Source organism: Trachypithecus francoisi, unplaced genomic scaffold (assembly GCF_009764315.1).
Source record: "Trachypithecus francoisi isolate TF-2019V2 unplaced genomic scaffold, Tfra_2.0 Lachesis_group3, whole genome shotgun sequence".
In the NCBI taxonomy this organism is placed as follows: Eukaryota; Metazoa; Chordata; class Mammalia; order Primates; family Cercopithecidae; genus Trachypithecus; species Trachypithecus francoisi.
This window is the reverse complement of record NW_022681468.1, coordinates 129,247,772-129,263,437: the sequence shown is the minus strand read 5'-3', so window position 1 is coordinate 129,263,437 and position 15,666 is coordinate 129,247,772. Positions and strand designations below refer to the sequence as shown.

At 41.1% G+C, this 15,666-nt stretch overlaps 1 protein-coding gene and 1 long non-coding RNA gene across 8 annotated transcripts in view; one reads left to right on the top strand and one right to left on the bottom strand.

Annotated features, from left to right (window-relative positions):
- The window catches only part of RORA (RAR related orphan receptor A), a 753,017-nt gene that overhangs the window by 10,747 nt on the left and 726,604 nt on the right, over positions 1–15,666 (bottom strand). For 4 of the 5 annotated variants that reach the window (XM_033189890.1, XM_033189891.1, XM_033189887.1 and 1 more), the window contains 6 exons: positions 13,623–14,018; positions 7,600–7,721; positions 5,532–5,664; positions 4,753–4,860; positions 2,322–2,432; positions 960–1,072 (listed from right to left, as the gene is read on the bottom strand). In XM_033189890.1, coding sequence (XP_033045781.1) covers positions 960–1,072; positions 2,322–2,432; positions 4,753–4,860; positions 5,532–5,664; positions 7,600–7,721; positions 13,623–14,018 — 983 coding nt within the window. The remainder of the gene's footprint in view (positions 1–959; positions 1,073–2,321; positions 2,433–4,752; positions 4,861–5,531; positions 5,665–7,599; positions 7,722–13,622; positions 14,019–15,666) is intronic. The other variant, XM_033189888.1, reaches the window with a different exon arrangement.
- The window catches only part of LOC117070564, a 44,935-nt gene that overhangs the window by 10,507 nt on the left and 18,762 nt on the right, over positions 1–15,666 (top strand). For all 3 annotated transcript variants that reach the window (XR_004431964.1, XR_004431965.1, XR_004431963.1), the window contains exon 2: positions 12,810–12,935. This is a non-coding gene — a long non-coding RNA (uncharacterized LOC117070564). The remainder of the gene's footprint in view (positions 1–12,809; positions 12,936–15,666) is intronic.

Genomic DNA, 15,666 nt, shown 5'->3' with positions numbered 1-15,666 from the left:
TAAAATACATAAAATAAGAAAGAACAGGGCTGATTTTTCTAAGACCAAATACATACGACTAGCAGTGGCACTGATGGATATTAGCACATTTAAAAAATTGGCATTACAATCATTTTTATTGTGAAAGATAATGATAGGTAAAAATGAAACTTTATGCTTTGAATACAGAGTAGTGATGGGAAATTGACAAAAATGCTAAAAGTCATTTACTGTTGATGACTAATGAATTTAATGGAAGTGGAACTAATATTAGTATATATGGTCATTCTGATTAAGTCTTTTAGTCCTTTATAACTTCTTTCTAAATTCAAAGATTATAGGCTGGGCACAGTGGTTCACTCCTATAATTTCAGCTCAATGGGAGGTGGAGGAGGGAAGACCGCTTGAGGCCAGGAGTTCGAGACCAGCCTGGGCAACACAGCGAGATACCCATCTCTACAAAAAATAATAAATAAATTAGCCAAGTGTGGTAGCACATATGCCTGTAGTCTCAACTACTCAGGAGACTGAGACAGGAGGATCTTTTGAGCCCAGAAGTTCAGGGTTGCATAGAGCTATGATTGTGCCACTTCACTCCTGCCTGGGAGACAGAGTGAGACCCTATCTCTAAAAAATAAATAAATTCAAAGATAAGTTTTCTAATTTATGTCAGTGCAGAATATTAACTCTGCTTTATGCCCAACTTTGATGGAAGAGAATTTCTAGAATGTAACATTTTTCCTACATTGCCTTATTGTTGCAGGATACTTTGTAATCAATGATAATAAGTATAATTTAGACTGAATAATGAGTTTTGGCTCAACAGAATTTTACTGAAATGGAAATTTATTTCTTTTTAGTAGCCTGTTGCTTTCTGATACTTTGGGAATTGGTCGTATGACTTACATGACCATACTGGCAGCATGATTTGTGCCAAGGGATAGTTCAGGCCATGCCAACCAGAAGCCTTTGGCACTTACCTTTGTTAGTATTCCATCTTCTCGGTGATTCTTCTGTAGGACGTGTTGAAGAGCTAGCTGAATTTTCTGTTGCAGTTTTTCAATTTTTACCTTTTCTTGCAGCCATGAGCGATCTAAACATAAAAAAAAGATACTCTTTAGCATTCCTCCAACATGGTGTCAAGATCCCCCTTCTCCGGATGCTTTTGATACAGATAATTATATCACAATGAATATTTAGAGACTCAGAGGTCAGTTTCACTCCTCTTTCAAAATTTCTCCTAATGGAGTGAAAAGTGATCTAAGGAAGTTACAAAACAGGGTGTTAAACCTTTCCATTTTACCAATACATAAAGGAAGGATCCTTCCCTTCCAAAGGATAAACAATTAAATATGAGGCCATACTCATATGAATGCAAATGAAACCATCATGGCCCCTCGGGATGTTCTAGTAATTATACTTTAGAATGAAATATTCATTATCAATCCTGCTGGCTTTTCTGAAAAATACGAAAGTTTTCTAGTAATCTTTGTCAACTAAAATTGTCGATACAATTCCAAGTGACAGGCCGGGCACGGTGGCTCTCGCCTGTAATCCCAGCACTTTGGGAGGCCGAAATGGGTGGATCACGAGGTCAGGAGATTGAGACCATCCTGGCTAACACGGTGAAACCCCATCTCTACTAAAAATACAAAACAGCCTGGCATGGTGGCAGGCACCTGTAGTCCCAGCTACACGGGAGGCTGAAGCATAAGAATGGTATGAACCCGGGAGGCGGAGCTTGCAGTGAGTGGAGATCACGCCACTGCACTCCAGCCTGGGTGACAGAGCAAGACTCCGTCTCAAAAAAAAAAAAGAATTCCAAGTGACTTAAGGGTGGTTAATTTAGGATACAGTTTTTATGTGTAAGTCTTCCAAATAGAAGGTAGTAACTTAGCAAAGTGATGATCTCCAAACATGCAGTATTGGTTGAAAACACAGATTAAATTCAGATAGTCTAGTGGATGACATCTAAATGGATTTGAACGAAAAATAGGATGTCTTAAAAATCACGTTATCCTGGAGACTGGTGTTAAGAAAGGCAACCCTATTCTACCACAGCATTTCTCTTGGTATCAGGAGGTTAATTCTGGACTAGATTTTATTCAATTCTCATTTCTTTACATTTTATCTGAAAGGCATGAGGTTTTCTTAAAAGAATATATATTTGTGTTGGGGGGTGGAGAAGAGAGGGTGTTATTTGAAGACTTAAAATCCAATTTAATAAGGGTGGAGACCTCTCTTAGTAGCTCCCAAATATTTTACAGCTATTAAACGTATGGACCTTGTAAAAATTCTTTATCTTAGACAATTCTAAAACCATTTTTATTTGGTTATCTTACCTGCTGACATCAGTACGAACGCAGAAAATAATGCAATTTCATCTTCAGTCAGGTGCATAGAACATAAACTCTTTCCAAATTCAAACACAAAGCTAATAAAGTCTTCACAACCTGCCAGAATGAAAATAAAGACAGTTTAGAAGTTTGGTTATTGTCTTAGGAGAAAAACCTAGGTCTTAGGTTTTCCTAAGGTTCTTCTAAGACCCATAGGAAGTCTTAGGAGAAAAACATTTGGAAGATGAAGAAAGATCTAGTGGGTGAAGATCAGAAGGAATAGTAGTAGCATTTCTACAGTTTAATAGTTTAAAATCTTAAAAGAAAAATCTGTTTAGTCATCACCACCACTGCCACCACTTCCATCACATCACCATTACCACCATCATCCTCATTCAAAATAATGAGACTGAACTTTTGTTGTGTGATTACTATGGCAAGTATTGCTCTATGATATTTCTTTGGGTTTCTTCTTATTTTACGACAGCTCTATGAAGGAGGGATTATTATCCCAATTTTAGAGGTGAGGAAACAGACTTGGAAAGTAATGCACCTATGGTCACACAGGTAGAAAGTACAACCTAAGAGGCAAAGCTAGGCTGCCTGATTTCAGAGCCTACACTTTTAACCTATAGAGTCTAATAGTCACATTCTAACTGATATGTTAAATTAACTCGTTTTCGTTTTCAACTCTATTTCATCTGAAACATTCTTAAAAATGTTAACAAATGACACATTCTGATGGTAAAACTATTACAATTATTTACCAACCTGAAAACACAGAATGTGAAAGTCCCCTAAAATAATAATCCATTTTCCAAAAGACTGGTTAAGTTTGGTGTCTGTTCCTTCAGATTTGCATATTTTACATACAAATGTATATATTTAAATGACAGTGTGCTACATGACAGTTCATTATGTATCTCTTCTGTCATGTAACTTTTTAAAAAATCACTCATTTTAGATACTTATCCATTCTTCTTAATAACTATATTCATTTTATTTAAATTATAGAAATCCAAAATTTATTATTATTAATTATTTTGAGACAGAGTCTCACTTTGTCACCCAGGCTGGGGTGCAGTGGCACGATCTCGGCTCACTTAAACTTAACTCCACCTCTCAGTTTCAAGTGCTTCTCCTGCCTCAGCCTCCTGAGTAGCTGGGACTACAGGCGTGCACCACCATGCCCAGCTAATTTTTGTATTTTTAGTAGAGATAGGGCTTTGCCATGTCTATGGTTAGGAGTTTGAGGGCCAGGCTGGTCTCAAACTCCTAACCTTAGGTGATCTGCCTGCCTTGGCCTTCCAAAGTGCTGGGATTACAGGCATGAGTCACCATGCCTGGCCCTAAATTATTTATTTATAAATTATATGTCATGGTTTCACTTAGCTATAACTTTTCTTTCTTTGATATCTGCATGTCAGTCTCATTGATGGTTACTGTTTGAGGGGGATGGAAGGGCAAAGCTTCTGCCCTTTGCTTAATTTTATGTATCAACTCACATCCTAAAGGTTATCTGAATAATGTATCACCAGCAAATCTGGTTTCTTAAAATCTGGAAGGGGGCCAGGCGTGGTGGCTCAAGCCTGTAATCCCAGCACTTTGGGAGGCCGAGACGGGCAGATCACGAGGTCAGGAGATCGAGACGATCCTGGCTAACATGGTAAAACCCCATCTCTACTAAAAAACACACACACAAAAAAACTAGCCGGGCGAGGTGGCGGGCACCTGTAGTCCCAGCTACTCAGGAGGCTGGGGCAGGAGAATGGTGTGAACCCAGGAGGCGGAGCTTGCGGTGAGCTGAGATCTGGCCACTGCACTCCAGCCTGGGCGACAGAGCAAGACTCCATCTCAAAAAAAAAAAAAACATCTAGAAGGGAACTGGAAGGACACATAATATAAATCCCCTTGATTACCAACTAGATAAAATGAAACTCTAGATCTTTACATGTAATGTAGATAAAAAATTTTTGACCTATGTGACTTTTTTTTTTGAGACGGAGTCTTCCTGTGTTGCCCAGGCTGGAGTGCAGTGGCGCAATCTCGGATCACTGCAAGCTCCACCTCCTGGGTTCACACCATTCTCCTGCTTCAGCCCCCCAAGTAGCTGGGACTACAGGCACCCACCACTACGCCCGGCTAATTTTTTGTATTTTTAGTAGAGATGGGGTTTCACTGTGGTCTCGATCTCCTGACCTCGTGATTTGCCTGCCTCAGCCTCCCAAAGTGCTGGCATTACAGGCGTGAGCCACCGTGCCAGGCCGAGCTGTCTGACTTTTCTACAATGACTAATTAGAAAGTAAAATAGGTATAAAATCCCTTAATTTCTGTTTCTGAATAACCAGTTTTCATTTTGTCCAAGCAGAGCTTTCACTCAACCCACATCTTTTTCTATAGCCCCGATTTGAAGAAAAGGCACCTTGATACCCCTTACCTAAGGATTTGAAGATGTCGGGGCTGGCATACTTCCCATCAAAGTACACGGTGTTGTTCTGAGAGTCAAAGGCACGGCACATTCTGATAAACACCACCTCTAGAGAACCTAAGCAGAGGCAGAAATGGTTCAGGTCATTTGGGTCATTCGATGTTAGTGACTTTATTTCTAAGGTGCTCATGTAGAGACTCCTTCTGAGACAGCATGGTGGGTGTCATGTGCAGTTTAGCTAGCGGGTTCTCAGTCACATCAGCTGTCTATCCAAAAAGACAGAGTTTTCTATGTAATTAAAGACTGTTGTGCTGAAGCTAAGGCCTGTTTAACTGAAGTGAGGGTTGATTTATAAATTACTTCCTTAGCACTCTTCTACCTCGCAATGCAGAGTCTCAGAGTTGCTAGGAAAACATTTATTCACATGTACTAAAACAAGAACCAAAAACAAGTATATCTTTCTGAGTTCTACTTCCTTCTTCCTAACATCATAAACTCGGAGGACTTGGAGTGTAGAAACAAAACACAGGTGATGGGAAAATTTGGGAATGCAGGTGACCTTCAAATCAATCTTTTTATCCAGAAGAGAAGCGAAGTGTTGGGGGGGGGAATGTTTCCTGAATATATCTCAAAACCTTTCAAAAGAACTCCATTTCTGCTAAGAAAAACCTGAGCTATTATCATTGGAGAAAAACTGTTCCCGACACCTTCCTTACCAAGCATTTCTTTAATAAGCGGATGAAAGCAGGTTAGGAAGAGATCTCAAAATTCACTTGCAAAGCACATACCTGCTTTTAGAAGCACAATTTGATCATTTTGACACAGTTCCATAAATCCATCAATGCGTTTGGCAAACTCCACCACATACTGTATAGCTTCTGTAATTTTGATGGCACACAATTGCCACATCACCTCTCGCTGCTGTTAAAGAGGGAAACACATTAACATCCTCCAGGAAGCTGTTAGGTTTTGTAGCAGAAGTTGAAGAGTTATGAAAGCAAAGCATGCCACTGCTTTAGCCCTGGGCCACGAAGAGTGGTAAAGTAGGATCTTCTTCTTTTTTTTTTTTTTTTGAGATGGAGTCTTGCTCTGTCACCCAGGCTGGAGTGCAGTGGAGTGATCTCAGCTCACTGCAACCTCTGCCTCCTGGGTTCAAGTGATTCTCCTGCCTCAGCCTCCTGAGTAGCTGGGATTAGAGGCACATGCCACCACACCCAGCTAATTTCTATATTTTTAATAGAGACAGAGTTTCACCATGTTGGCCAGGCTGGTCTTGAACTCCTGACCTCAAGTGATCTGTCTGCCTGGACCTCCCAAAGTGCTGGGATTATAGGCATGAGCCACCGCGTCCAGCCTGGATCTTCTTTTAAGTAATTATTTTGCCTTGGGAAATGTAATATCACTTTACTTGGGGAAAGGGAGAAAAGGAGGAATCAACTGAATTTATTGTGCACCTACTATGAGCTAGGCACGGCACATTCTGATGAATACCACCTCTAGAGAAGCTTTATGACATCCTTGTCTTAATTCACTTTCATAAGAATTTTTTTTGGCTGGGCACAAAACAAAACAAAACTGGCTGTCTCAAAACAAAACAAAACAAAAAACTAGTGGATATGGGAACTAGGATTCAAATCCAAGCATCTCTGACTCTAAAATCCCATTTCATATACTTTGTTGCTTCTTACTATTTTCTTGCTTCTCCTTTGTAGCTTTGGCTGTTGGCATTACCTGCTACCTCAAAGGCAAACAAAGTGATGTGTTGCTATTCCCCAACATGTCCTGTTAAATTCCTTTTATATTCGCACTCTCCAATTCAGTTACAGAATGATCTGGATCTGTTTTGTTGCCAACTTGTTTCCTTAATCTTAGTTTCAGACTGTTTCCACCGATATGATGGGGTGGAAGAAACACTGAATTAGGAGCCAGGAGTCAAGGTCTGGTCTTGATGTTTCACTCTCCAGACATGCCAACGGATGTTAGTTTTCCTCAAATGTAAAATGGATTCACCTAGATAATCCTGTTGATCTGGGTGTTTTATAGAAAAAGGCAAGTAGGCCGGGCGCGGTGGCTCAAGCCTGTAATCCCAGCACTTTGGGAGGCTGAGACGGGCGGATCACGAGGGCAGGAGATCGAGACCATCCTGGCTAACACGGTGAAACCCCGTCTCTACTAAAAAATACAAAAAACTAGCTGGGCGCGGTGGCGGGCGCCTGTAGTCCCAGCGACTCGGGAGGCTGAGGCAGGAGAATGGCGTGAACCTGGGAGGCGGAGCTTGCAGTGAGCTGAGATCCGGCCACTGTACTCCAGCCTGGGTGACAGAGCAAGACTCCGTCTCAAAAAAAAAAAAAAAAAAAAAAAGAAAGAAAGAAAAAGGCAAGTAGGGCACTATTTGTCAGCCTCATATTGCTAGGTTCAGACTGGAGTTACCATCATAGCTTCTAATATTTTTTTGTATATACTCCCTAATACAACTTCCAGAAACATGAGGCTGAGATTATTTTACATGAACTTCCAGACCTTAAAATCTTTGATTGGGATATTGAGACAAATCTCAATTCATTTGGGCTTTTGGAAGCTGCTTAATCTATTCTCCTGTTGACAAATGGAAGGAGGTATGTGTATACCTAGAAAGCACAATAGAAATTATTTGCTATTGCTGAAATTTTGCATGCAGGCATCTGCAAAGCTTCAAGTACATTAGCAGCTTTGGAAAAAAGATATTTAAACAGAAACCTGATATCTGATGAAAGACACTCATTCTTTGGTCTGTGGGAACTCTTGACCAAATTTCCTATACCAACACCCTCCCCAATATTGCCTCAATCCTAGGAGGAAAAATTCCTCAGATCATACCTTGTTTTGATAATTCTCAATTTCTTCCTGCAAAAAGGTCTGCCACGTTATCTGCTGGAGCTCTTCTCTCAAGTATTGGCAGGTTTCCAGATGAGATTTAGATATATTCTGTGCAAGGTGTTCTAAGGAGAAAACAGGAGATCACAAACATGAAAAGCCAAGTTCTTTGAATAACGTGATTTAATATTTGCTTTAAAAAATAACAAGTAGAAAACAATGTCTGTGTGGGTTTTGCCTGTCTTTACACATTTAAACAAGTAATTTGGAACTGTTTTGTATTTGGGAACATGAAGGAGGATAGGGACTTTGCAAAGCCGACATTTGAAGATATGACTTGGTGACTTCAAAGACCCTCCTGACTTTGCCCTTGTTCTGTGTCTTTATACTAATGTCTAGGAATGATAAAATACTGACCTAGATAGACATAGGAAATGATTAACCTGGTGTTTCTTCTTGGCATTTTTATGAAGACACATCTGCCACATAACATTGACCTTGGAAGGATTATTCTTATTCTTGAAAAACTAGAAAAAGGCCGGGTGTGGTGGCTCAAACCTGTAATCCCAGCACTTTGGGAGGCCGAAGCGGGTGGATCACGAGGTCAGGAGATCGAGACCATCCTGGCTAACACGGTGAAACCCCGTCTCTACTAAAAAATACAAAAAACTAGCTGGGCAAGGTGGTGGGCGCCTGTAGTGCCAGCTACTTGGGAGGCTGAGGCAGGAGAATGGCGTAAACCTGGGAGGCGGAGCTTGCAGTGAGCTGAGATCCGGCCACTGCACTCCAGCCTGGGTGACAGAGCGAGACTCCGTCTCAAAAAAAAAGAAAGAAAAACTAGAAAATGATATTCTTTTATGGTGACAACTAGGTATTTATTTAGTTTTTCCTGCAAATTGCAGAACAAGCATTACTGAGAGCCTACCATGTGGCTATGCATAGTGTAGTTGTGAAGTCATAGACTCTGGAGCTAGACCATTTGAGTCTGTATCTCAGCTCTGCTACTTACTAGCTATGCGATCTTGGGTATGTTATTTAACCTCTTTGTGTTTGGGTTCCTCATTTGTAAAATGAGGGAAATGGTACCTATTTCACAGGGCTGCTAAGAGAATTAAAAGAGTTGAGCCCTTAGAATGGGGAAGATTACTTAGAATGTGCTACAGAGTATTAGTTATTATTATACTTGAGCTTAAGGAGTTTGAAGATATTAAAGACCTAGAGGCCAAAGAAGTTTTCTCTAGGAACTTGTAATCTGGTAAACACATATGAACACACTGGAAGGACAATTCAACACATTAGATAATAAGGTATAAAGGTGAATCACCCAGAAGAAGAGAAAGAAAAAAGTAATTGAAGCTGTCAGAAAAGGAAGAGATTGGCTGGGTGTGGTGGCTCACGCCTGTAATCCCAGCACTTTGGGAGGCTGAGGTGGGCAGACCACTGAGGTCAGGAGTTCAAGACCGGCCTGGCCAACATGTATCTATTAAAAATACAAAGGCATGGTGGTGGCCGCCGTGATCCCAACTACGTGGGAGGCTGAGGCATGAGATCAAGAGTTTGAGACCAGCCTGGCCAACGTGGTGAAATCCTGTCTCTACTGAAAATACAAAAATTAGCTGGGTGTGGTGGCAGGCACTTGTAATCCCAGCTACTTGGGAGGCTGAAGCAGGAGAATCACTTGAACCTGAAAGCCGGATATTGCAGCAAGCCAAGATCGCAGCACTGCACTCCAGCCTGGACAACAGAGCAAGAGTCCATCTTAAAAAAAAGAAAAAGAAAATTATATCTGGGGAAATGGAACAAGCAGTTTTGTGCTTGGTGGACTGCAGCACAGAGAAGCTCAGGCAGGAGGACCACATGGAAGGCTGCTGGAATCTAGATGCCAGGAACTAACAATTTGGAGTAGCTTGGTAATAATTGTTCTGGAAGGGAAGGATGATTAAAGAAGTTTTTTTTTTATTATACTTTAAGTTCTAGGGTACATGTAGAAGTATTTTTTTTTAAAAAGAATTGAGAAAATCCCATGAATATAAAACCATATCAAAAAATGATCCCTCTCCCTAAGGTTTTGACCATAGAATAGGCAAGCCATTTTAAAAGAATGGTGGTGAATGCAAACTTGGCAACACTAGGGACAGTATCTGTTTGTTTGGAAATTTGTTACTGCTTTTGTCAAACAGAAGCAGACTTGTTTGTGTGAAAACAGAACAGGTTCACCTAAATGGAGCTGGAAACCAGAATCTCCTTAGAGACACTGAAACATAATAAACCTGAACGGCCCTTCTTGGAAACACACAGACACTAAAACAGCATGAATAAATAACATAAACACACACACACACACACACAAATAAAAGAACAAATGTAAAGGAAAGAATGAGAAACTGAGAGTGAGAGGGAGAAGCCAGGAAATTATGTGTCTTAGAATCAATGACGCTTGAGAAGAGGTGAGTAAAGACAAAAATAATGGGGAGTAAGAAACAAGAAAATACATAAATAAGGTAGTGAACTACCTCTTTTGGAAAGAACTCTCACTATATAAGATCGTTTCTAGAATGTAAACCAATTTTTGCCAATAAAAAAATGATGAAGATGAAGAGTCTTCACGGGGAAGCGGGGGGAATGCTGTGGAGTGAAGGATGAGAAGAGGCTCATATCATTTCCGTCTAGGTTATGCTTCATTTCTAGTTAATCAGATACTTAGCATCTTGTGGTTTCACTTTGTCTTAAGAAACTGTGGCCACTTATCCCTGCCTATTTAAAACAGCCAATAAAAAGTGAGACAACAAATCATGCAATGTACCTGACACACCAGTAGAGGGCAGTGGTTGCATTCACACCATCTGCTCACCAACAGCCTTTCATTCCAATTCATAGTCGATTTGGCAAGTGTAAGATTTTAGACACTTTGCTATTTTTAAATCTCCATTTCAGCAAAGGCGAGTATGGTCAGGCTGAATAAAAGTCGAGAATTTAAGCGTGGTCTCTCAGATAAAGTCTGGAATAGTGAAATACTTTGTGCTAGGAGTTAGGAGACGTGGCTTCTGTCTGAGCTCAGCAGATAATCTATCTACCTCACTTTGTGAGTGGGGCAAGTCATGTGCCCCAACCATGACTGCTTCAGCAATACAGCCAGCGTCTTGATACTTCAGATGGGAAGTCCTGGCTTCTGAGTTAGTCACAGATTTTCATAGTGGGAAGGAACTTTAGAAAGCATCTAGTCCAAACTGTCCTTGTTTAACAAATAATAATGACATTAAGAATTACGATAACAGTTAACACATATAGCATTTACTATATGCCAGTCCCACCTAATTTGTATCTATCCTAAATATATATGTTTTCTCACTTAATCCTTATAACAACCCCAGGAGAAAGGTACTAGTATTATCTCCATTTTACAGATGAGGAAACTGAACCACAGTAAAGTGACTTCTTCAAGGTGTCACCGCTGGCAAGTGGCAGAGCTGTGATTCAGACACAGACCTTTATATTCTAGGGGTAGAGAAACTACAGCTCGCAGATGTTACGTGACTTATACTGGGTTGTACAACTTATATTAATGCTAGGACCACAACTCATATAAGTGGATTTCTTGTCTCATGTTTGCCCAGTATATCAGTTGTCTCTCCTGTGCAAAGCTTTAGATATCAATTATAGTAACAAACATAATTTGCACTTAAAACCTAGGTTGTTTATCTGGAATGTATAATTCAGGTACTAATTGTACACCAAGGGCAAAATTTCCTAGCCAAGGATGAAGACATATTTTTCACTAAAAGTAATAGGTTGTGCATACTACACTTGAAAGAGAGAATTGGACTTAGGAGGTGTTGGTTTATAATTTTTCTTCCTATTATATAATTGGTTTCATTTGTTTAAAATCTGATGACAAAGTTTAGCCTAAAATGAAGTCAAGAGTCTTAAAGAGATAGCAGGCTTTAAGCCCCAAAAGAAATACCAGGGAAATGTAAGTAGCTTTGGAACAAGACTTGGGCCACTTTCATGATACTCTTAGCTCCCTGAAACACTTTGCATGCATAAATGGGATAAGAGAATTACAGCCCAATTATATCCTTTCCAGATAAATGCTAGTTTAGTTTTGGGTTTGGGAATTCTAGTGATGATCTCATTTAATTTATCCTGGAAAATGCCACAACACCTGTGAAAAATTCCTAATTTAAAAGCACATAGAGCAAGCAATGAGGGGGCAGGACTCACAGACTGCACTGGAGAGTGAGACCATGGAAGAGGAAGCTGACTTGTCCGGGAGCCTCAGGGAATCAGCTCAGCCATCTCTGGCCCCACTTCGGTATCAGTGCATTTTTTAGCCAAAGTGCCATGTTCAAGGGCAATGCTTTGCCTAAGGCCTATGGATTTATTTCGGGATTGAACATTTGACAAGCAAACAGGACAGAGTCACTAATATTTATGGTAAGGTGGAAGCAAACCTAAAGTGAGTCAGGTCATTTTTCATGCTATCATGTCAGCTTTCAATCAAATCCTTATTCATATCTGAAAATTTTACTTTCATTACAGTTCTGCTTAAGGCTCAGCCAACCAAGATTTCATGACAAAAATGGAAGGTTTTTGTTCTAGTTCAAGAAAAAAAAAACCAAACCTACCTCTGCTCAGCTTGGCTTCTAGTTCAGAGGTTTCTCTGTTAATCAAAAGAGCTGCAATACACCTTTTAATGCTGTTCAGTGGTTAAAGACCAGGCTTAAAATGTCTCTGCTCTTGAGGATTTAAATTTAGACCCATAAAGAGATGCTTGTGTAAAAACTGTAAAGAACATTCAATTTGTTCTATTTGGAGAAAGATTTTACTGGAAATATAAATTTTCACTTAGAAGATGTTTTATGGGGTACAGAGGTAGAGAAATCATCTAAAGAACACAGCCATTATTTCTGTGAACTGAGGATTTCTGTGCTCAAGTCTGAACCTGCTGTTTCTTTTCCATCTGAAGTCTTCATTCTCTCCTCGTATTAACTTAGTCATCTCCACAGCAACTAATTGAAATATCCCAAAGGATTATAACCTTGTGTGAGGAACCACCAGGAGGAGCAGATCAAATTCAAAAACTACAAAGGTTCTTATCAAGTTTTTCTAATAATAGTGCTGTACTTAAAAATCGATTAAATATAGCAGTGGATGTTAACACAACTTCCTTGAAATGGAAAGTTGCCCATTGTCTGTGTTATCAACATTTCTAGGTCACATCTCCCAAGAAGCAGTAATGTTCCAGCAATAAGAAAAGGACAGTTTTTTGTCTTTTGCATGGTGAGCCTTATATGAATTACATCAATTTTGTCACCAATATCCATCATCAGATCATTCTGGTAAGTAAAGAAGCTAATTTCTGTTGAACATTTATACTGTATGTCAGAGGTGCAAAACTTAGATGCCTACAGGGGCTGTGCATATGATATAAATGGCAGGAGTGGGGTGGGTCCATTGAAAGGTGTAAGCCCCTGGCTGTTGCCAGTTGGCTGTTGACATTCACAAATGTTGGCCCACTGTAAATAGATCATTCTTTCCCCTCCCACAAGAAGCTAAAAAATCTGAACTTTTGGGTATAATTATCCAAATGTAAATATTAGCAACTGATTGAAAAATTTTAAAACTGCACTGGTCAAAAAAATATGTCTATGGGCCAAGTTCAGTTTGTGGACTGCCATTTTTTTTTTTTGGTCACCTTAGGTATAAAGTAATCCCTGGAATATAACTAAACCACTAATGAAGTTAATGTTGCCATTTCCTGAGCTTCCAGTTTTCTGCAGAATTCAAAGACTGCTTCCGTTGGTTTTGTCCCATTTCTAATGCTGAGAGGTCAATGCAGGTATTGGATAAACCATGGGAAACAGCAGAGGGTCAAAAGCAAGGGGGCAGGGCAGAAAATGAAGTGGCCCAAATGGTAAAGGTGAATTGCAACATTTAGCAGAACTCATTAGAGGGAAGTCAGACATGCCCCTTTTACTTCAAAGGGCATGAACAGAGCATCCCAGGAGAAGCATGCATGCCATTACCTAATTCTGCCATGGACACAGTTGGGGAAGTCTCGCCGTTGGTGAACGAACAGTAGGGAAAGAAGCCTGATGCTGGTGTGTAGTCACATATTGGTTCTGGTTTGATTCCATTGATATCAAGACCTGACTGGTCTGGGGAAGGCTGTATGTCCAGGTAGAAGCTGCTGACGGCGGAGTCTGCCTTACTCCCCTCAGGGGTGTGCCCGTCAATGTAGTTACTGAGGTCGTCGTGAAGTTCCGTCAGCCCGTTGGCCGAGATGTTGTAGGTGGGCGTCAGCGGCTCGGCCTCTCCAGGCTGCTGCTGGTGGTCGCGCTGCTGCTGCTGCATCCGGTGTTTCTGCACTTCTGCATACAAGCTGTCTCTCTGCTTTTTTGACATTCGGCCAAATTTTACAGCTGGAAGAAAAAAGCCAAATCATACTACATACAATGCGCTTTTCTTCAATATTCTCTCCTGCGAGCTTTGGGGTTTCCTTTGAAGTCTCAGACAATCTCAATCCAAAACTGCATGACCACAAAATAAGGACATATTCAGAGGTGAAAACAGTTCCAACCCACACAGGCTCACTCCAGCTCCCCAACAGCAAACACACATCCCAGAGAAACTCATATTTCAGAAAGAGACCTGGTGCAGGTAGGAGAGGCCCAGAGAGATGCCACCTGTTTTCCTGCTGTCACATCCCCACTCTACCCACTGGGCCCCACTGATAACTTAATGGGCTGTTCACTCTCCCTCTGTGCAGCTGGTTTAGGCTGCCTCTTTCTCTCCCACGTGCAGACCAAGGCACAGGGAAACAAAGACTCACAGGGTTCATCAAGGAGTGAGCAGCCAAACCTCAGCGCCCATCCAGTTCACCGCCCTGTGCGCTCCGACAGTCCTCCCTGATCACATGGCTAATTCTAATTCTGCAGCTGCATTGTGAGGTCTGAATGAACTGGACGAGGCCTCTCTCATTCTTTGAATTACATCAGAGTACCTGACCCAAGAAGCCCCTCCTCCACTCATGGGTCATGGCAGCCCCTGTGGAACCCTGAGACCCATCTTTTTATTTATTTATTTATTTAGAGACAGAGTCTTGCTCTCTGTCACCCAGGCTGAAGTGCAGTGATGTAAACATGGCTCACTGCAGTCTCAACCTTCTAAGGTTCAAGCGATCCTCCCACCTCGGCCTCCTAAGTAGCTGGGACCACGTGTGCACACCACCACACCCAGCTAATTTTTTCACTTTATGTAGAGGTGGATTTTCGCTATGTTGCCCTGGCTTGAGGTCTGGAACTCCAGGGCTCAGGCAATCCTCCAGTCTCATCCTCCCAAAGTGCTGGGATTACAAGTGTGAGCCACCACACCCAGCCGGACCCATCTTTAAACACTTTCTGCTGTTCCCATTTAGCCTCAAGTAATCACAGCATCAGGATTTGGAAAGGACAAGTATGGTGTTATAATATAAGATCCTTATAATATATAATCCTTGTTGGGCAGATTTCTGTTTCTAATGCTTCTCTTTGGGATGTGTCCCCATATTTAAAGTGGAGCCATCACTATAGTAACTTTCCAGTTCACTCAGAATATCAAATGAATTCTTGTGAAACACCAAGATAATTGAAAACACAAACAAACAAAAAACCCTATGATTTCCTGGTCTGACTTCTTCCATGAACTCATTGATTTTTCAGCTAGACTCAGCCTTTGCTGGAGGGACTTAGTTCTCCTAATAGATTGTGATTAAATTTATGGCTGATGGGGTGGATGTGTTCATCCATTTGACTATGATCATAGTTATGAGAGTCCAGGGCAGGAGGCAGGATAGATGGACATGAAGTTGGGAACCAAGGCCCCCACAGTGGTGGCCAGGTGGTGAATTCTTTTCTTGCCAAAGAGGACGCACTGTCCTTGTTCACAGAGGAAACAAGTGAGCTGGAATACTGGTCACTTTCCAGTTTCCACGACTCAGATAACAAACCTGGGTGGGGCTGCTCAGGCAGCAGCCAGGCTGATATGGGCTCTGAGTTTCAGAACCATAATTTCATAACCTCCAGAATTCAT